The sequence below is a fragment of the Tursiops truncatus genome, chromosome 16 (assembly GCF_011762595.2).
Source record: "Tursiops truncatus isolate mTurTru1 chromosome 16, mTurTru1.mat.Y, whole genome shotgun sequence".
In the NCBI taxonomy this organism is placed as follows: Eukaryota; Metazoa; Chordata; class Mammalia; order Artiodactyla; family Delphinidae; genus Tursiops; species Tursiops truncatus.
Window position 1 is genome coordinate 75565136 of NC_047049.1, and position 23513 is coordinate 75588648.

General features: G+C 38.6%; 1 protein-coding gene across 1 annotated transcript in view; it reads right to left on the reverse strand.

Moving 5' to 3' along the window:
- Positions 1 to 23513, reverse strand: part of RYR2 (ryanodine receptor 2) — a 510050-nt gene that overhangs the window by 322663 nt on the left and 163874 nt on the right. The window contains exon 17 of the mRNA XM_073793696.1: positions 14450 to 14545. Within this exon, the coding sequence (XP_073649797.1) occupies positions 14450 to 14545 (96 nt within the window). The remainder of the gene's footprint in view (positions 1 to 14449; positions 14546 to 23513) is intronic.

Genomic DNA, 23513 nt, shown 5'->3' on the forward strand with positions numbered 1-23513 from the left:
CCCAGGGCCCAGCACAGAGGCAGCCAAAAGTACCCAGTCTTTCTGTAAAAGGCTTATTTGCTTACCTGAAAGCTTTGGCCTGAGGGGCAGGCATCTAATTTAACACAAATCTGGGGACCAACTGAAATTCTCTCCAGAGATGGAGGTTGGCGGGCACCACCTTTGTGCTCCCCAACTGACTTGCTTCAGCTCGTGGGTATGTCCTGGAGGGAGCTTCTGTGCATGACTGGTGCCCCAGTTTTTTACACCTAGTGCCCTGACGCACAGGGACGCCCCTTCATCACCTGGCTGTGATGGCCAGCAGGGCCTGTGCTCGTGTGTTCCACGAAAGCATAACACCCTACCCCGGGCACAGAACAAACAGAGCCAACTGAAACCCACCCCCAATTTTCTGTAAAAAGGCTTATTTGCTGTCTTGGAGCTTTGGCTGGAGGGGAAGGTTTCTGGTCTGGCCCACACATCTCGAGACCCCAGATCATCGGTGTCTCTGAGAAAGGAGCTTGTGTACATGTCTGACGCACCAGCTCTTATGGCTGTGAACCAAAGGACACATCCCTTGACAGCTTGGCTCTGGTGCCAGTGGGGCTTATGTTCAAGGCTTCAATGGGACAGTAGCAAAGGAAAAAACAGTTCTTACCTAGCTATCACCCCAGGATTTGGCACAGAGAGCAGACAGAAATGCCCATCTCCCAGTCTTCCCCTGAATGAGGTATATTTGCATATTTTAAAGGCTGCTGCCTGAGGGTCTGGCTTTCAATCAGCCTGAATCTAGGTTCTGAGATCCTCCTCTTTTAGATGCTGACAGGTCTTGGCATACTCTCTAAAAATAAAGAAACCAACCCATCTATATGCTGCCTACAAGAGACTCACTTCACATGTAAGGACACACACAGACTGAAAGAGAACAGATGGAAAAAGAAATTTCAGACAAACGGAAACCAAAGAAAGCTGGGATAGCTATACCTGTATCAGACAAAATACACTTTAAGACAAAGACTGTAATAAGAGACAAAGAAGGTCATTATATAATGATAAAGGGGTCAATCCAACAAGAGGATATAATATTTATACATATTCATGCACCCAACATAGAAGCAACTGAATATATAAAGCAAATATAAAAAGACCTAAAGGGAGAAACAGATAGTAGTATAATAATAGTAGGAGACTTCAATGGCCCAATTTCATCAATGGATAGATCGTCCAGACAGAAAAGCAGTAAGGAAAATTGCCCTTAAATGACGCACTAGACCAGATGAACTGAACTAACATATACAGAACATTCCAACAAAAAGAAACAGAAAACACATTCTTCTCAAGCACACGTGGAGCATTCTCCAGGATAGATAATATGCTGGGCCACAAAACAAGTCTTAATAAATTTAAGAAGATTAAAATCACATCAAGCATCATTTCTGACCACAATGGTATGAAACTAGAAATTAGTTACAAGAAGAAAACTGGGATAGTCACAAATATGTGGAGATCAAACAACAGGTTACTCAACAACCAGTGGGTCAAAGAGGAAATCAAAAGAAAAAGCAAAAAACAGAGCAGCAAATGAAAATGGAAATACAACATACCAAAACTTATGGGACGCAGCAAAGGCAGTTCTAAGAGAGAATTTCACAGTGATAAATGCCTATAATGAGAAAATTCTCAAATAAACCACTTAACTTTACACTTCAACAAACTAGAAAAAGAAGAAACAAAGCCCAAGTCATTACAAGGAAGAAAATAACAAAGGTCAAAGTGGAAATCAATGAAATAGAGACTAAAAGACAACGGAGAAGGTCAATTTAACTAAAAGCTGGCTTTTGGAAAAGATGAACAAAACAGACAAACCTTTAGCTAGACTCACCAAGAGAAAAAGAGAAGGGACTCAAATAAATAAATGAAAGAGGAGATGTACAACTGATACCACGGAAACAAATTGGGAAATATGTTAAAAAAATGAATTCTTAGAAACATAAAATACACCAAAACTGAATTATGAAGAAACAGAAATTGTGAGTAGACTGATTAATAGTAAGAAGATTGAATTAGTAACCAAACACCTCCCAACAAACACAAGTCCAGGACCAGTTGGTTTCATTGATGAATTCTACTTAACATTTAAAGAAGAATTAATACAATCCTTCTCAATCTCTTCCAACAAACAGAAGAGAAGGGAACACTTCTGAACTCATTTTATAAGGACAGCATTACTATGATACCAAAAACAGACAAGGACACCACATGAAAAGAAAATGGCAGGTCAATATCCCTGATGAACACAGATGTAAAAATCCTCAACAAAATATAACCGAAACAAATTCAACAATACATTAAAAGCATGTCAGTCCCTCTTCTAGATGGTTTAACCTTCCTTTATTGCCTCAATTCCCACCACTTCCTCCTACAAAGAATGATTAATACATACTTTTACTTAAATATTAATCATAAATATTTATTAAGTACCTACCAGGCACTGTTTCAAGCAACAGGGATGAGCAGTAAACAAGGCCTGCAAAGCCCTGGTGGAGCTTGTAGGATCTTTCTCACCTTCAACCCTTCACACACATATATATATATATTTTTTGTGGTACGCAGGCCTCTCGCTGTCGTGGCCTCTCCCATTGTGCAGCACAGGCTCTGGACGCGCAGGCTCAGCGGCCATGGCTCACGGGCCCAGCGGCTCCGCGGCATGTGGGATCTTCCCGGACTGGAGCACGAACCCGTGTCCCCTGCATCGTCAGGCGGATTCTCAACCACCGCGCCACCAGGGAAGCCCCCCTTCGTGCATATTAATCTCAGATTTCAACACACTTTCCTCTTCTGAGACTGCAAATCTGAACCATCTTGCAAAGGCAAAAAGTCACCTCACTTGGTGAGTCGTTACTAACGTCCGGGGATGAATTATTCCTTCTTTGCAGTATTGATCACATTTTATTAAAATTATTTACTTTCATTTCAATCTCCTATGAGACAATGAGCCCTTAAGGGCAGGGACTGATTTAACTGTGCCTAATGCAGAACTGAGGGGCAAGGCATTATACGTATAATACAAGCAACATTCAGCTATTTGCCTTAAAACTTTTATGGCTGTAACTTTCTGAATCATTTATATTCTCATGAGCAAGAAAAATCTCTGAGGATATAACAAAATGGCTGGAAAGAACTCAATGGTAGGTAATGGGAGCACCCAAGTGCTGGCACGGTAGAGAATGTTCCTCACCTTGTTTTCTGTAATCAAAGTACAATGGCCCAGTTTGCTTTTTATCGATAGACTTACACGTTTGTTACCTGGCTTCCCGAACTGGGGAAGCTCTCCATCTGGGGTCAAAGTTGACTGTGCTATTTTCTATTCATGGGTCATGCCCAGGGCTGTCCATGGTTGGACAAAATTTGTCGAGGGTCTGTATGGAAAAACTGGAAACAAGCCACAGAGCAGAAGTGCTCTATTTGGTCTGACATTACCTACCAGGAGGAATCTAGTCTGGGGATTTCACCTCAGACCAAGTAGGCACAAGCTCCCTGGTGAACCTTGTCCACTTGAGAGGAGGAGTGAATAGAATCAGACTTGGAGCCACTCCAGCATAGAAGGCCAATGAGAAGCTAGAACAAAGCCATGGTACTTGTGCTCCCAGTGTCGTCACAGGACAACAAGGAGAACCAATTGACCTGGAAAGCACAACGTCAATCCCCCCAGGACATTATTTTCTCACCTATGGTCACAAGAGTTTTGCAAAATAAAACAAAATTAAAATAATCCCAGAGCACCGAGGTAGGTGTAGTTTTAGATGGAACCTAGTTCTTAATGCATTAGGGGTAACATGGGTGTGATTCAGATTTGAGAGAAAGGAATTATCACTCACATCTCTACTGCAAGCAACTCCAGAAGGAGTCCAAGGCCTCAGCTGAAGATTTCAGCATGGAAACCCCTTGAGCTAAGCTAGTGGTGAGCAAACAGGGAGGCTTCAACCTGGGCGCTAACTGGTGTGAATCACACTGCTCCCTAGTTAAGGAAACACTGGGGACAGGTCACATGCAAAACACACAGAAGGGTGGTATCCACTGCAGGATCCGTGACAGTTATAATGAGAGAAACCATGAATTCCAAATTATTCCAACCACAGCCTGCTTTTTTCTTTTCTCTCTTTCTAGGAGTTAAGATTTTTTGCAACGTTTTGGTCAGACCTTATTATTAGTGTCCCCAGGGCTCACTGAAGGCAAAAGGAAATAAGGAAATTTGTATTTTCGCCCTGGGTAATGAAATTTAAACAAAGTGACACAACAAGTAAAAAGACTGGGGGAAAGACACTGGGAAATGACAGAAAAAAAAAAACATGAAAACGCACAAATGTGAAACAAGCAGACCAAAGCTATCTATAGAGGTTATGGGAGATTGTTTCCGGATGCAGTAAGACTGTCATGCTTTTAACAGAGGGACTGGTCTACTCAATATTTTCAAGGCTTAATGAGGAAATATAATAATAAGATACCGTTAGTATTCTGCTGTTTTATGTACTGGTTACAAACATAGTCTAAAGCCAACGTGCCCAGATTTTAGTCCTGGCAGATTTTAGGCACATTACTTAACCTCTCTATGCTCCGGTGTCCTCGTCTCTAACACGGGCACAATAACGGTGCCCACCCTGGGGGTCTGTTGTGAGAATATGTGGAAAGCATTTAGAACAGGGGCCGGATCCGAGCAGTGCTATATGATCACCTGCTATTATTTTATGGTTGTAACAAAATAACACAAAAGACAAATAAAGTGAAATAAAAAGGATCAACAGGGAAACATTATAAATATGCTTCTTTTTAAACAGAGGCTAAAAATTAAAAAATAGGAAAAGGTAGGGAAATGTCGAATGGACAACACTGATTAGAAGAAAAATTCAGGGAAAATATTTATTGATCAGCAGGAAGAAATGAAATAAAGGTTAGTTATTAAAATAAAATTAGTTAAGGTAGTATATCTGGGACTGTGGTAAGAGAGCAAGAAAGGCAAGTAGACTCAATGGCAGAAAATTTTTCTTTCTTGAGACAGCAGGACTGTTGGGCCAAAAATACAGTGAAAGATTAACCAAGTAGCCTTACAACCTTACAAATGCTAAAATAAGACATAAAGCACTCCTGGTGGACAGGAATCCCTTCTCATGATATTATTACCATTATGAGAAAAGAAAAATATGCAAATAATCACTGGTTGGAGAGAGCAGAAGACAAGTCCAGCTAGCGCCATGTTGACTAAACGTCCGAGGAGTCTGGGAGGTTTTTGGGGTACACACCAAATGTGAAGCCATGAAAGAAAGAATATGACAGGTGTAAAGGGATGCATTTGTACCTGGGCCTGTGCATTTGAGAGGGCTCTGTAGAGACACACATCTGTTGTTTTGTTCCACTAATTTAAACTGCCAATGAGTCACAACTCACATATCCCATCCAAGCCATCCTTCTTTCATGGGTGGGCACGAACATGGAACTAGAAATGGCAGAAGATTCTAGTTTGAACTGGTTGGGAGCTCAGTTGGCCCTCACCCAGAACAAACAGCAGGAGTTGAATAATGAACCAGTATTTAGCATAATTACAACACATCTTTTTTAACATTTACAGTGAATTTTGCAGGTTACAGATTGAAGCGCTGAGAAAGGAATAACTTGTTATTTTACCGTTTTATGGGTATAAATTTGAATTCAAGGAACCATTTCAGTTTCAGTGTGAGATGAACTGCTAAATTTATTTTTTTCACTTTTTAAAACAAATAGAGAGGGAGAAAAGGAAAAAAAAAGTAATACAAATTTTGCTTTCTTTCTGTAACAGAGGGCTAACTTGTGAAATAAAAAGAAGTCACCCTAAATAGGGTTTCTGTATCTCACTCAAATAGAGAAAGAAAAATGATTTAAATTGACATCAATATTAAAATATATAAAGGCTTAAAAATAATGATCTTAAGAGATATGGTCACAAGCCAAATTGGGAAAACACATAATGGCATATACTTATAATTTATAATAATGGTTTTGAGGCTAGAGAAGAAAATGGTCTCATTAAATCCTGAGCTAACATAAAGCTGAGAGGGAGAGAAAAGTGACAGGAATGAGATTAAAATATAACAGAACTTGACAAAAATAGGAAAATGAGAGGAAAATTAATAAAACTGGAAGTCAGTCAAGGTAAAGGTACTGTTGCACTGTTATTCATATACAGAAAGGGAGAATATTAGGAAGGCCTTAGCAAGAAAAACAAAAAAGTTGGACCTAGGGCATTTTCTTGGAAGATAAGATGAACATGAATCCAAAGTTTCCCATGGTAAATAAGCTGAAATAAAACACATAAAATGAGTAATGTAATTATAATGTACCATCCTGCCTTAGTTAGACCTCTGATGGGTTGCTGCCTTCAGTTTAGGGAGCAATGATTTATAAAAGATAGACAAACTAGAGAAGTTAAAGGACAGCCAAAAGAAGAAAAGAAAATGTCAATTAAAGGCAGTTTATGATACAACAGAGTTAAATAATGTTAGAAATTTTATGCTATATAAATATATGTTTGTATAAATTGTCATGTCTCAAGGCCTATGAAGTGCTGAGAGCCAGACAAGACACCATCAATACTTTAAGGCAATCTTACCTTGCTATTTATTTTTTTTCATTTATTTGTTCATTTATCACTGAGTACATAAAATGGGCCATTCTCAGTGTTAGGTCCTGGGTATGAGTAAAGTGCAGAGCAAAAATTGATACAAGCGCCGCTCTTGTCAAGTTTACAGACCATGCAAGTTCAATTCTAACTCCATTACTTTCTTTGATCTTAAAAAAATTACCCCTGAGCTTCTTATCCTCAGATTCTTCATTTATAAAATGGAAATTATAATGGAACATACCTTATAGGGTTACTGGGGGAATCCAGTGAAATAATACATACGACGTTCTCAGCACAGTACCCTAAATTAAGATTTCCTTGGCCACACAATACAGTCATTAAAATGTATACAAATCCAACAATTGTGTCTCTCTGTGAAACATTTGTATCTACAGAAATTCTGGCAGATGTAATTAAGTGCTCTAATGCCTTTTAAATAAATATTTAGAAGATCTACACATTTCGGCATCTTCAAGATGGATTTCTCCAGGACAAGAGAAATACAGATTAATCAACTCTTCAAAAAGATGCTTGCCTCAAAGCAGCAAATATTTATTGAGAAAATTATTTTGGGCAGAAATGTAAAATGATCATAGCATCTGCCTGAGCTTTATGTCAATTTTGAAAGTTCTCTTGCAGCATGAGGACAAGTCAGGGGCATTCTCTCCGATAAGCACAAAAGAAACAAATACAAAGGGATAGAATAAACTAATTCTGATACTTGGCAAGTGTGAAAAAAGGGGAAGGAGAAAAGTTACACAATACATTATTTAATGAAAAACCACAATTTCAGATAGGGTGTTAAGCGCAGAATGGTATGCAGTCCTGAGATATATCAATATGCACGGAGCGAAGAACAGCTTAAAAATGCATTTAAAAGTGGATACAGTTTTAAGAGGGTGAGCAAGTGCTTCCGACCAGAGAATATCAGAAAGTATTGGCAGAGACCTTCAAAATACTTAGTCACATGATAGACAGTAGTATTTTAGATCATTCACTTCTAAACTGCATTGTGTAATGTGATTCAAGAGAGCCAAAGAAAGAGGGGACACAGTGCAGTGATGCCCAAGAAGGCTAGCCGGGTTAAGATATGCCCCAAAATCACTTCCACCTCAGAAATTCTACGAATCTCTGTCAACTGAGCTGGTCTATTTATATGAAAGGGCTATTATTCCCCCTCATGGTATTAGAAGAATACAATTGCACATAATCATTTGCTTCCCCCCACCAGAGGGGCATCTATCATGAAGGGAAAGAGCATGAAATAGAGCCATACTGCAAGTGACACAGTGTAATTATTTCACCAAAGATGACGCTAAAGAATATTTAATAACCAGAATGGCATGAGCAAAACTCAAACAGACGAGACACTGGCATTAAACAGTCATCTATCAGCAGCAAAGCAGAAGAGCTGATGTAAATCAATTATACTCCGATAAAATGTTTGAAAAAAACGAAAAAGCGCTGAAACGTCAGTTCTGTCCATGACAATGGACACAAGTTCAGTACCTGAAGAGGACTAGAAACTGACCAGGTGAAATGCAGAGATCACCGTGGTTGTGGTTTTGTTTTTAATAAGCAGTTTTTCTCAAGTGAGCCCTCCCCGGATAATATAGTTTCTCTGAGACAAGACTTCCTCTTTTATTCCTCTCGCTAACCAGGATTTTGTAGAATGCCACCCTAAAGGGCCGTGCGCTGAGAAAAATACAATAAGTAAAAGTGGGGAACACTCCCATCTCCAAACCAACCGTGGAGAGTCTAAGGAAGCAGGATGGAAACGTGAATGCCAGGAACCACCCAAGAAAACCCCTGGGAGACAAAGGCTCTCTCCAATTGGTGGGAGGTGGCAACTGCAGCATGGATGGAGGCCAGGTACCCAGGACAGGCAAGACAAGTGTAAGGCTGCCATAAAACAAGTGCTTGCCCTTGGCTGCAAAACCAGCAGCAGCAGCCCAGGCCGCTGGGGCCAGTGTGGAGTAATGTCAGGAGAACACTACACCCCTCCAATGTCAGGGAAGTGACCAAAACAGGTGCCAACTGACCCCTGCCCTTGGGCAATCAACCTGTCACATGTTTCTCATCTAAATATTCAGGTGGCTAAAGCCTAGGGAGACCACCTCTGTATATCATGCTCCTTTCTGGGGTTTAAAGCCCTGGCCTACAAAGCCATCTCTCTATAAAAGCCAGGGATGTTCTCAGCCTGGTCACTTCCGGTAGCCTTCACACTTTAATGTCTACTGCTAGAAATTAGTAACGTGGTTAAATGGTAACTATGGAAAATGATGATAAAATCAATTCTATGTTGCAAAGCACTAAATTTTTTTTCTCAAATATGAGACAGTCGAAGATTTTTCTCAAGAACCATTTTCTAGAAATGTAATTTGCCATCAATCCCACACACGGATTTTTAGAAAAGCATTCTGAAAAGGACACAGATTTTGGATAACCTAGCGACTTAGATTATGTTTGCATTCAGAAAAGAATGTTCTCATTTATTTCGACTTTACTTTGGGGGAATTCTTTCTACATTTTTCACATTGCTGGTGAGATATTTCAAAATACAGGAAGCCCTCCAAATCCGGACCTCTGTCCCCTCTTTTTTCTTTCCAGCTACAACTTAAAACTTTACTGAGAAAGGAAGAAGTATGGCTGTATACTAAGTTTTCTAGCATCATTCAAAAGTGAGTAATTTTGACAAGGGTCTTAGCTAACTATTATTTTTTTAAATTTATTTATTTTATTCTTTTTTTTTTTTTTGGCTGCATTGGGTCTTCATCGCAGTGCGCGGGCTTTCTCCAGTTGCCGCGAGCGGGGGCTACTCTTTGTTGCTGTGTGCGAGCTCCTCGTTGCAGTGGCTTCTCTTGTTGCGGAGCACGGGCTCTAGGCGCGTGGGCTTCAGTAGTTGTAGCACGTGGGCTCAATAGTTGTGGCTCGCGGGCTCTAGAGAGCAGGCTCAGTAGTTGTGGTGCACGGGCTTAGTTGCTCTGCGGCATGTGGGATCTTCCCGGACCAGTGCTGGACCCATGATCCCTACATTGGCAGGTGGATTCTTAACCACTGTGCCACCAGGGAAGCCCCTTAGCTAACTATTAAATTAGTAACCTTTAATTTCTAATACATGATTTCAAACATTTAGAGGGGATATCTTTGAAAAATGTATTCTCTGCTTCCCTGTCTTAAGTGACCCAGCAGCACTAAACATAATTTATATATCCTGATGACCCAAGATCATTATTAAAAACACCCATCACTGTAATGTGCTCTAGGTGAATCTCTGGATGCAAAGGGATGGTTATGGTGTGGGGTTACAGAGTCAAACACACACTGATCCCCACAGCTATCATAAAAGATCTTCTTTAAAAGGTCTCCAGTATCATCACGATTCTGATTTAGTGCTTCTTATAAGGTTCAGGTACATAAACTCCTGGGTTTAACATAGCTGACTTTCTGCAAAATCAAAAGCTTTCAATCAAGAGCTAAAGTTGCCTTCTCCATGGCTATCTCCTAGAACACTGTCCCTTTCTCCGTTAGCATTAGTGTTGTACGAATTGCTGGTATCACTTAAAAAGGTTAGCTGTGATTTCTGCATCCCTAACAGTGGATCTCATATAATATCCTGTGAACTCATATTCTTTCTAACTCAACTGCTCACACCTAAGTAGATACTAAGGTGGAAGAGTTTCCTACACACAAGATTCCGGGACCAATTATTCTACTGGTTACAAATTTTTCCCTTTGAAAAATGATGACCTTATGCTTTGCAAGAAATAGCTGTGCCATCTTTGGAAGCTTTAAACTATCATGTTTCCAGGTAGCAAAAGCTGGATTGGACATGAGCGCAAAGCTCTGGCAACTCACGACCACTCAAAGCCCCTCATCCTGCTTAGCCCCAGAGGGACTTCATTCATGGCACTGGCTAAGAGTGGGAGGAATTGGCAGGAATCCCTAAGAAGGCCATTTTGATCCCTGCAAAACTATCCGGGGGAATAGACTGTGTAAAAAATAAGACTTAGAAAAAATACGCAGCCTCCTGACCAGCGGACTGTTCTTAGCCATGTCTTGAAATGCTCGAAAAGTATTTCAAGGGTTAAGAACATCCTAAAGAAACACCCAGCCTTCAGAAATACATCAACTCAATCAGTGTACCTGCTCATACAAGTCTTTTGTCTTTTCAGTTAAATTTGGCCTAGAGACACAGTCACACATGAAGTCTGGGCCAACATCCGATTTATCTCCCCTGCCCCGCAAGAAATTCATAGTGGCTGTTCTTAAAAACTGATCAGATATTCTAAGAAGGCTTTATGCAGCAGCGATACTGGTCAACTTTAGATAATGCAAAATGTGAACCAAAAACTCAGCTGCCTCTTTATATCATATAGTGAAAGAGCAGTTGGCTGGGTAGCAGATGCTGCCGGGGCCCTGGTCAGACTCTCATCCTCTCCATTCAGTGAACGCTGCCTGATTTCCAGCTGCCAGCATCTGCATTTCTTTGCTTCGAGATTTGTTGTGACCACAGTGGTAGCCGGAGGAGCCCCAGAACTAACGCCTCCAGAGGGCAGCACCAACCAATGAGAAGCTGGTTATTAACACTCCACCCGCCTCGCCACTCAGGTGGGATAGCTCTAAGGCAGGGGTCCGCAGAATCACCCCGCCCCCAAGTAGCGCCAGATTCCCACGGCGGTAACGTGCTTATCAACGCACCCTCTCTGGCCCCTTCTCTACCTTGGCTCATGTCCACTCACGCCCCAGATAAACCTGCCCTTCGACCCTTGTCTCAAGCTCTACTGCTGGTGGAACCCAAACTCAGGTAAGCTTTTTCCCTAACACATCCTTTTGCTGACTTTTTTCATGTCTTCGTCAGATTTCTACTTAAGTTTGCACCAGTTTATTTTGAGTTTTGTCCATTGCCCTTTTCTGAAGGCAACTGAAAGCTCGTAGACCCCCAGCTCTGCTCTGCTGCTCATATACAGACACAGAAGCTACTCGTACAGCTGGGAGATTGACAAGCAGAGGAGAGTGTGTATTCAGCAATCCCAGATAGAGAGAAACGAAGATGCTGCATACGGAAGCACTCAGTAAACAATACAGCATGATTGAAATACATATATATTATTTCTGTGTGTGCATATACATATATATGCATGTCCTTATTGTTACTGTCTCTTTTAAAAACTAAGCAACATTCTATTTCCTCTAGGGAAAAAACGCAGGTCACTAAAAGAATGTAGCTACAGCAGAGAAACCTGCTCAGTGAAAAAAATTTTAGATACTTAAAAGCTAGGAGGCTACAAGGTATAGTGAACATACTTCAAGCCTGACTGTGAGAGAGCTGGTTTTCATCTTGGCTGTAAAAATTAATTCTAGCATCTCAAAGCAGTCGTTTCAAGGTTCTATGCCTCGATTTTCTTCCTCCAAAGTGAGAATGTTAGGTGAAGCATTCTCTAAGGGTCCTTCCTACTCTTGACTTTCACCCTGCTCTCTCAGAGCACAAGTCCTCTATTTTAAGTAGAAATGCCTGCGACCAACACCTGGATTGGGAAACGATCATAGCAAGTAGCGATGTGTAGCCACTGGAACTGTGCGTATAACTGACTGAACTGAAGACTGTGAACATTGGACTCTGTGTGGCTGAGCCTGAAACCATATGCAAGCCTCTGTGTCCCTGTCCTCTGAAGTGAAAGCCTTTTGCTTTAGTCTCCCAGGCCTCCCTTAAGTCTCAAAAGGCTGGCTCAAGAGTTGAAGATTAGGAAATGTGAAGATGCAGAAACAAAGAACAGCCTTGGGCCCAGAAACTAGTAACAATGTAGACTATAAATCTGCCACACAGAATCACAGAACTCCCAGTTCCCTGAAAGATACAGATAAAGGCCCAACACACATTCCTAGATTGTTTTTATAGGAAGCGGACCCCAACCAGATGAACATTGCTGACCGCAAGTGCATACACTCAACAGTGTTTGAAACCAGAAGGCTGATGATGCTTGAAACTTCACCTTGATGCCAACCAATCCGAGACCCGTGCATGAGCTGATCACACACCCTACCCTGCAGCCCTCTCCCTCACAATGCCTTCCCTGAAAGCCACTGGGAAGCTTGGGTCTTTTGAGAGTGAGCTGCCCGTTCTCCTGGCTTGGTGTCCTGCAATAAACGCCGCACTTTCCTTCACCACAGCCCAGTGTCGGTAGACTGGCTTTACTGCACCCCAGTGAACGAACCCAAGTTTGGTCCTGTAACAAGCTTAAAGGATGCTCTGCTCTGTTCTTTCCTTCTCTCTCTCTCTCCTCTTTTCCTTTGAGCTTTTTTTGCTGTGCATTTTTTAAAAAGTGAAGCAGCTGATTTGTCCAGAATTCATATTGCATCCTGAAGGTTGCTCTGTTCCTTTCTCTTTCCAGATACTCCCTGGGCCAGGGAAAGAGACCAGCATACTTTTTGTATCTACTGGAGCTTTCCAACAATTCTAGATGCTTTGAACCAAGAATTTATCCATTTTGCAATCCCCGCCATCATCTTACTACTATTTGATCACTTCCTCCTAGTAGCTATTCAGTTTTTCCTTACTGAATATATTCCATATTGATTCACAGTCACCTCATTCGTGCTGTGATACCCTGAAAACCCTTGTCTCATAATTCTTGCACCTTTTTTACCTCAACCATCTCCTTTTCTATTTTTGCCACCCAACAAACCAGGAATGCCTCAGAACTCATTGTTACTCAAATTTCTCTTAACCTAGATTTAAGTTCCTGAATCTTAAACTTTGAAATTTCACTCTGTGACTTAAAAGTAACCTCCTTTGACCATAGCTATCTGTTCTTCTACCTCTCTATCCATTTAATTCCAACAAACCTGTCCCTGAATGGGTCTTCATCATGAAAAGTCATGGCATTATTTCTGTCTTGACAGGTATATAATTAAGTGAATTCAAACTGTCATTCATTCCATCAACAAATACTATTAAGCCCCTACTAACTGCCAGATGGTATGGCAGGTCCAGAGAATACAAAGATCAATAAAACCGAGGCCCTACCTTCAAGGAGTTCACTACTAATGTAGGAGATGGAGAGGAAAAATAAATAACAGAAATGGGCAGTAGTGCTATAGAAGGGCAGCTAACGGGACACTAGGCAAACAGATGGAGGAGCAATAGATTCAGTTTGGGGGGTCCCTGAGGCAATCTGCGGTGCCGGAGTTCAGGCAGGCCTGGTAAGCACAGGTGCATCTCCACAACAACGTAAAAGTAACATATTGTTAGAGACAGACGTATCAGATTTATTGCCTTTAGCTATTTTACGATGATGCAGACTGTTTATTGGTATTTATTAAATCCCTTTAAAATAAACTATTGTGCTCCATGATTTGGAAAACTAATTTGTTTTCCAAACCTGTCCACATAATCATTTGAAGACAAGTTAAAAATGTGAATTCCAAACCAATCCTTTCTTTTCAAATTCAATTCACTTAAAGAACAAAAACAATTCACCCAAACCAATCCTTTTACCTGTATGATACTGTAATGTACTAATGTATTAGTACCTCAGGAATGATTGATTTGAAAAGTAGTGGGAATTCTGGCTCTTCAGTGGCTTTCCGAACTTCATTCTTTTTTGAATGTACATGAAGATACGGTTAGACTGCTTTTCAGAAATAACTAATGAAAATACCAATGATTTTAGCAATCAGAAAACTTTCTAACCTAGTAAAAGGAAAACGTTTACATTGCACTGAATCTCAGTTTTTATTGTCTTAAGGGACATAAAATAGAAAAAAAAAAAAAACCAGGAAAAATATGTCATAAAAAGGAGATAGTGGAAAACATACCAGAAGAAGCTTCCAGTCTTTCCAATCGGCTGATTAACCAGTCGAGGGAGCCAGAAAATTGAGCACAGTTTTTACGATTTCCTCTAATTAGAGCCGCTGCAAAACAGAAAGCAGATTTCACAGTTACGTGATTTTCTAGTTCAAAACCAAAGTAAGCTAATAGTAGCCATAAAATGTTGGCTCGAAAACAAAATACCTTTATTTTATACCTAAAACGCATACAAATACACACATATATACATACACAAAAATTGAGACATTAAAAAAAGAATTGATATTTATTCATGGAGACTGAAAAAAACACTGCTTATTAGAAGGACTATATTTTGAGAAAGTAACATTTCATATTGGAAAGTCATAATGAAGGGTAATGGAAAAACCAGTGTCCTGGGAGTTTCCTCACTTGGATTCTAATACTCCTTTCTTTTAATTAGCTGTAAGACTAAATTATTTAATTTCCCTAGAGCTCAATTTTCTCACCTATATAATGAAGAAGTTAAGATAACATCAGTTTACCAGAAAATGTGGCACAAAATACTAGGAGATAGAACTGGTAACTATAACAGACATGCAAAGAGATATCATTAAATGTTACAGGAAAAAGAGGGTGGGAGGGCAGAGGGCTAGTAAGTTTGAAAACCATTTTTCCCCCTGTATCTCTTCTTTCCATTTAGAGATTCACAATGCACATTAAAGACTCTAAGAACTAACCCCTGCAATAAAGTCATCTATTCTAACTTTGCTTAACCTAGTGTTTTTCTACACTTCTTTGACCAAATAACCCATCTTACATGAAATTCCTATGTGACCCTTAGGATCTCTTTCAACCCAACTGATATACTCAATTTAAAACTTTTATTGTTTCTAAATCATTCACTTCTTTCAAAGCAAATGTGGTAAATATTTTATGTAAATTCTACTCTTATACCCATAAGATTGTTCAGAAACTGTATAACTTTATAAAGCGCTGATGAGATTTTTATATAAAAAATATGTTTAATGTGAAAAAGATGTTGCTATAAGAAAAATCACTATTTAAAATCTGGTAGTGCTAGGAAACAGTCTGAAGAACTGAAGTTTGAGAATTACCACCTGTTCATCTCCTTGTTAAGAGCAAAACAAAGGAGACCCTGTAGCAACAGAGTTCAATTTAACTTAAAGACTTCCTTCACATTTCCTCTTTCCTCCCCCCAAAAGTTGTTACCTGGCCTGAAAGTAAGAAAAGAAATAATGACAGAAAAGACAGGAAGGCTTCAGTTCTTGCAACTGCATAAGAAAAGCTCTTTTGTGAATGGAGCCCCCATAACATTTGTACAAATATTACAACGTGATGTATTCAATTACTTAGGCTCTCGGACCAAGAAGAACCAGCTACACACACACACACACACACACACACACACACACACACACACACACACAGAGGGACAAGTGTGTCAAGGATGAGGTGTAGTAAAGGAATGAGGAGTCCTATATGCTCAGTGGGACTTCTAATTTTAACCTGTAGGAACATCTGTAGAACAGCAGCAACTGGGGGAAGTATACGGTGAAGTTTTTGAACCTTTGTAGAGTTTCATTTGTTTAAAATTTAACCCACTCCTTTAATTTTGACTTCTGGTTTTTAAAATAAAAGATATTAACTATTTTCTAGAGGTCAAATGTTAGAGATAAGGTAATTCTTGAAGAAACTAATAACACACAAATAAACCCTTTTAATAAACCATGGCACATTTAAGAAAATCATACAGTAAGCCACAAAGAAAACTTCATTAAACTTACTACAAACAGAAATGGTGTACAGACTATGTTCTCTGACAACAATGTAACGAAATATGAAATTAGTAAGAAAAGCAGAAACAAAAATAAAACCTACATAAGAATTTAAATTCTCTCCTAAATAATTTTTTAGTCAATGAGGAAATCAATACCACAATTTTAGAATATCTAGTAAACATCAAAAATAGCAATGCTACCTTATACAATCAATGGTCGATGGTCAAAACTGTACTTAAGGAAAAATAAACACTTTAATCGCTAAGTAACGGTGAAAAATGTTAACTAAACACTCCTTTCAAAATATACAAAAAGAATATCAAAAATATTAGTAGAATAGGAAAAACAGAGAGCAATAAAAGCAGAAATTAATATGTTAGAAATAGTAGAAGTGATCAATGTAATAAATTGAAATATGATTGATCAATATGGTCAAGGATTCTTTTTTTAAATATAAGCTAAATACCAACGACATTAATCAAGAAGAAAAGAGAAAAAGAACAAAGTTAAGAAGAAAAAGGAATTATAAACACAGCCACTTTATATATCTCTGTACTGGAATTTTTGAACATTTAGGAAAGAGGATGGCCTCCAAATATATCTTTTTTCACCAGAATTAACCAAAGAAGAAAATCTAAACAGAGTAACAAACCACGAGTAATATTGAGAAGTATGTCAAAGACCAAAAACTTTTTTTTTTACATTCAAGAATTAAGTCATTTCTATAATAAACTGTTCCAAAGTAAAGAAAGAAAACCTCCCTACTTTTTTACGAAGACAGTATAACTTTGGTATCAGTGCCTACCAAAGACAGTATGCATATAAGAAAACTAGAAGGAATGGGAAAAGAATCTTAAAAAGAGAGGATATATGTATATGTATAACTGATTCACTTTGCTGTACAGCAGAAACTCACACAACATTTTAAATCAACGAGACTCCAATAAAAAATTTTTAACAGAAGGAAAACTAGAGGGAACTCTTACCTATGAAAGCAGATCCCAAAGTCTTATACAAGGATGGTATTTACAAACCATATTCAGCAGTGCATTAGCATTAACTCAAGTGGGGCTTCAATACTCCAGTGAGACAGAAATGTATTAGGAAATCTGTTCATAAGTCACATGAAACAGATGATCTCAATAGACTCTGTATGTACTTCTAATCAAAAGAAAATTGAACTCAGTCAAACAGAATGCCTCCTGAGCATTATGAATATGTGTGCATGTGTGTGCACGTGCAGAGTATGTTTCCCAAATAAACAGAGTGTGTGACTTATTATAATTCAGCAAGTTACCCATGAAAAAATCAGCTGAGTTTCTAAAGTAATGGAAAAATATACAGAGAAATACAAGAAAGCTCATTCTAACACTATTTATAATAGCAAAGCACTGGAAACAGCTTGAGTGTGGGCTAAATAAATGATGACACATCCCTTCAGTAGGGTGGAGTACATCCACTAAAGCCTGATGAAGGTTTACAGTCACTGCCGAGGAAAGATGTCCACAGTACAGAAGTCAGTGGAAACAAATGCTATAAAAGAATACTGAGACTGCGATCCCATTTTGGTGAAGTAAATGGATATACTCGATATGCACGTGCACAGAATGGAGAAATTGAGTTTTTTAGAATATTTCTTAGAGAATGAGAGCTTTTTGAGAAATAGATCATGATAAGTTGCTGGATAGAAACAGACCTTGAGGAACATTGACAAGGGTGGGAGAGCTCTCCCCGGGTCAAAAGGGGAAATTTTCTTATTCTAAAATGGGGGGTGGGGGGAAGGAATGAATGGAGCTGGGAGGAAAAAGGGTCACCCTCTGTGATACGATTCTGCACAGGGACCCTCTGAAGCCACAATAAATTCTGTAAAATAAATTAACAAGCAAACAAATAACTCACAAAGCCTGGATAAGAATGGAAGTTTGTACGAACCAGTGAGGAGGTGACGGTCTGCAGCAAGATATTATGTAACCTCAGAGAAACATCAGATAATAAGGAAAAAGCATGCAAGTGGGAGACAGTGTAACCAAATAATGCCCCTAAGTGTACAGACATCAAAGGGAAATCTTAAGTCCGCCCCAGTCCATGAAACTGGAACGTGGACCAAAGTCAACTAAACCTTCAGGGGATCAGGCCACAGCTAATGTCCACTAGCAGGAATTTGCTATTGTTTATGTATGTACGTGGGTGTGTGAAATGTTTTATGTGTACTTAATGTTCTATTTAGAGTCAAAGAAATATTTTTTAAAGGTTATACACCAAAATGGGTGGTTACATTTAAAAGTCGTTTCTACCTTCTTTTTTTGGTCAATTATCTAAGTTTTTTTATCATGAAGATGTATATTCATTTTTAAGTTAAAGGACACAATAAAGTTACTTTCTTTTTAAAAAGAGAAAGGAAAACAATGCCATTCATACTGACAGTGGTAGTAGCTATCAGATGGCTCGGAGCGCCACTCTCATGGCCAAAGAACAATGGCAACTTTACATTGTACCTCAATGTACAGAAACAAACTCAAGACAAATGTCGTTTCATGCATGCTATACCTTAAAATACTCTGTTATTGCTGTCTAATTGGCCTGGAAGAAAGTTAAGACCTTTCACCCGCCATACTATTTTTCCTCATTTATTTAAGAAATATTAACGTTAATGCATCAGGCACTATGGTTGGCCCTGCAAATATAAGCTTGAATAAAGTGTGAATATAACACAATGGTTTGCAGGTCTTTTTCTAGCATATTCTAAGCTCCTTTAGAACTGACGCTCTGTCTTATTACACTTTTGCACATTGCCTGAAACTTAGAAGGTATGTTATTTCTTAAGGAATAAATAGTAGCCAGTCTCTTACGGAATAACATCGGTCTTAAGTGCAAAATTTATTTATATATTTTTTTAAATAAACTTATTTATTTATTTATTTATGGCCGCATTGGGTCTTCACTGCTGCATGCAGGGCTTTCTTTAGTTGTGGTGAGCAGGGGCTACTCTTCGATGTGGTGCGCGGGCTTCTCATTGCGGTGGCTTCTCTTGTTGTGGAGCACAGGTTCTAGGCGCATGGGCTTCAGTAGTTGTGGTGCGTGGGCTCAGTAGTTGTGGCTCGTAGGCTCTAGAGCACAGGCTCCGTGGTTGTCGCGCACAGGCTTAGTTGCTCTACAGCATGTGGGATCTTCCCGGACCAGGACTCGAACCCGTGTCTCCTGCGTTGGCAGGAGGATTCTTAACCACTGCACCACCAGGCAAGTCCCAATTTAAATACTATAAACAAATTCTGAACTAAGCGCATATATGATGGAAGTGCTAGTTCAGTGAACCAAACTTCTTTTGGTGTTGAGTAACTCATTAAATCCTTAAACTTTTATCTATCAGAATACGAAATGCAAGTAATATAGGCACTTAATTGAAAAATCATTACTGTTAAAAATAGTCTATTCTGTATTTCTTACTAGTATCATAACATCCCCATGTCTTCATGCTTTTGTCTTTTAAACTCTGACTCAAAATTTCTCAAAATACTAACAGAATCAGAAAATTACAGATGGACTGAGATAGAAGGACTTCCAAGATAACGTTCACTTTTAAAATTTATTCAACAAATACTGATTACCTGCTTTGTATCAGGCACTGTTCTAGGTGCTGGAGACACACAGGAAATAAAACTATGTTTCTTGTTGGAGTTTACTTTCAAAGCCTAGAGATACTAAGTGAATAGGCCTTAAACAGCACAGACAAATGAGGAGGCAACAGAACTATAATCCAGAAAGGTATTTATAATATTCAGATGGACAAGTGAACACTTCTAAATCTTGAAAACCATAAAAAACAAAAACAAAAACAAAACCCTCAGAATGTTGTTGAAGAATTTAAGAGTGTAGTCTGTGGGTTCCCAGAGTAGGCTGCCCCAAAATGTGCCTCTATAGCATATTGAGTATTTTGAATTAAAGCTACTTAAGAAATGGCCAAAGCAAGAGGGACACTCTGACCCTCCTTTCTGTCTCCCTGAAAGCAGGAAATAAATCTCTCACATGAAAGATTCATTTACATTTCCTGCATCTGGAGGTATAAGGACAAGTTTACCACCAGAAACAGGGAGTCTGGGTCAAGAAACCTTTGTAAACAAACCCTGTTACTTCTATAATTGACAACCCAAAGCCCAAACTCTGCTTAGATTCTTCATCAGTTGGGCACTCAAAACCCAAGTTTCTTTGTCCTGTAAATTCCTCACAAATTTATTGTTTCTTTGTCTAAAAGGTATAGAAGCTGCCTGCTCTGGCCACTTCTTAGGTCTCATTTCTATGACCTCCATGGGCATGAATTAAAATCTATTTCTTTTTCTCCTGTTAATCTGTCTCGTGCCAATTCTATTAAGGACTCAGAAACTGGTAACTTCTCCCATCCTAAAAGAGTAGCGGTCTATCCTGTTTGTTTCATACTTCGAAGTTTCATAACATGAGTAATCGTAGGGAGAATTTGCCAAAGAGCATTTCTCGGGACATCTTTAGAAAATCATCCTGGCTCGCAAGCCTCCTGTAGATTAATTGTGTGGATGTCAGAAAAGATGTATGAAAGCATGCCTCAGCGATGCGTTTCAAACTATGAACATCGGTGTCTATGAGATCCTTAGGTCTTCCAGATGGCAGGCTCATAAGTCTGCCTTTGTCCTTCTCCACTTAAACACATATTAACTATATCCACGTCAAATTTTTAAATTGTTACAGATTATCATTCCCACCTTCTCCCTTTTCTCTCCATATGCTAAAGAAACCTGCTGAAGTAAAAGAAGAAGGTTTATTTCACACATAACCTCATGAAAGAACCTACTGTCTACCTTTTTGCAAGAATCGGGAGGAGGCTTAATAAATTTGAAGTTAATGATACTTGGAGCAAACTTTCTGATAGCGGAGTAAAGAGGGCCAATGAGATATAAATATCACATTGAACTCCAAGTACTGCCGATCTGAGACTTCTCCAGCCAAGGTGAAACATACACTTACGTACACATGTCTGCCTATCTTATGATTACACCCACTTCAGTACAAACTACTGGTGTCAGATGGTTCTTCAGTCAACATAAGATTTTATTCACTACTTTTTTCCTGAGCATGAAATCAGTGCTCACTACAATAAAAACAGATTATCAAGCGTGGTCAAAGGAACATTTCAGCCACAAAATCTCTCATAATTCTATTCACCTGAAACAACCATTATTAAAACTACCATGTATATATTGAAAAAGATTCTCTTTATATGTGCTGACACTTTCTATTTTTTAACTCAACTGGAATGAATATATTAACTTTTCCTTTCATTATCAATTATCTAGCATTATACATTTCTGTTACCTATTTTTTTAATTCTAAAAGTAATACATGTAAATAGGTTAAGAGTAAATGTTCATTAGAACACACAGAAAAATAAAAGATCTCTCCCCCAAGAAGCAGCCACCTAACAGCTTTCTGTGCATCCTTTCAGAAATGTCCAATATATATACAAGAATGTATATGTCTCTACATACTTTTAATTTTATGCAGCTGGAATCTATCTATGCATACAGTAAGCATCTTGCCTTTTTTTTCCCCTTAACCCCATATCCTAGATTGTCATACTAAAAAGACCAGAAACCGAGCCTGTTTCATACAGTTTTCCAATGGTATACTTATCTCAATTTTCAAAAACACAGTTTTACACTCTATAGGTATACTATTACTTATGTAACCAATCCCCTGTTGATAGAAAAATTGTTTTCAATTTTATGCTACTTATAAACAATTTTTCAGTGGACATCCTTTCCACAGTTGCACAAATATATCCCTAGAATACACTTCTTAAAGTAGAAATTCTGAGAGTAAAAGGATATATACATTTAAAGTTTTACGTTTGTTGACCAAGGTTTGTTTGGTTTTTTTGAATTTCATCAGTTTATACTCCCACCAAGAAGATGCTTTGCAACATTTTCACCAATGATGGGTATTACCATTTTTTTTGTCTGTGCCAATCTAATAAGTGAAATATGATCTCTACTTATTAGTTTAAGTTCCATTTCTTTATTTGCCATGTTGAGAATCTTTTATTATTTTATTAATTGTTCTGTGAACTACCCATTGCCATCTGTTGTCTGTTTTTCTATGAGGCGATATTCCCTTTTCTTATACATTTATGAAAACTCTGTATATTACACAAACTAGGCCTTTGTCTTTCATATAGATTGAATATTTTACAAAATTCCCATCTGTTTTTTATTTTGTAATGATATTATTTATCCTAAAAGTTTTAATTTTCATGTAGTCAAATTTATCAGTCTTTTACTAATCACTTACTAACATGATTTAACAGTAACATGTACTGAGATGGTTGAGGCAATAACTGTACAGCACTGTGGCTAGCTTTGCTATTTACACCACCTGTCTTTCTTACTCAACCATAAGCTTCATGAGAGCAGGGACTACATCCTGCTAACAACTGCACCTCATTGCCCAGATTACGGCATATCCCCTAGCAGACACTCAATTAATCTTTGATGAATGGATAAAGTTTCTATCAAAACCCAGGTCCATTGGACTCCAAGCAGTCTCTGTTACCAAGGATGCCCCTTCAGGAGACTATACAAGCAATTAAGAGGAAAGATATTTGAGAAAACAGATAAAAGAGAAAAGGAAGCTTTTCTGAAGAGATATATATATATGTATGTATATATATATCTCAAGTGTTTTGCCTCATATATATATATAATACATATATAAACACACACATACATACTCGCACGCACACACACATACACGGGGGTAGGGGATTAACAAAAACCCTCTGAGGAATAGCAGTGTGAAACTATAGAAGTTAAGGTTAAGCGTGTGTGTGTGTGTGTGTGTGTGTGTGTGTGTGTGTGTGTGTGTGTGTATACATGTGGAAAGTACATTCAGAATTTATGTCTTTCGTTGCATGAAAAAATTAGTTTGAAAGCCACAAAGCATTCACTGCCTGAAATCGCTGTGTGCTCTCTTAGTGACATATATGGTTATTATGATGTGAGTTCTAGGGGGTCCTAATTATGTCAATTTTAAGTAATAGCTCCCTTAAATCCTTCCTTAATCAAATGGGATGTAAAGAATTAAGGAAATAAATGCATATACTTAAGAAATATATGCTGTATACATACATACTTAATATAGAATATATATTTTCAATAGAAATATGTATTTTCTGTATATCAAGTCTCTGATATAAAATAATTCTAGACAGTCTGGAGGGATAGTACTGGATTGGAGGTAAGGACAGGCAGGACATAATGCCGAATGA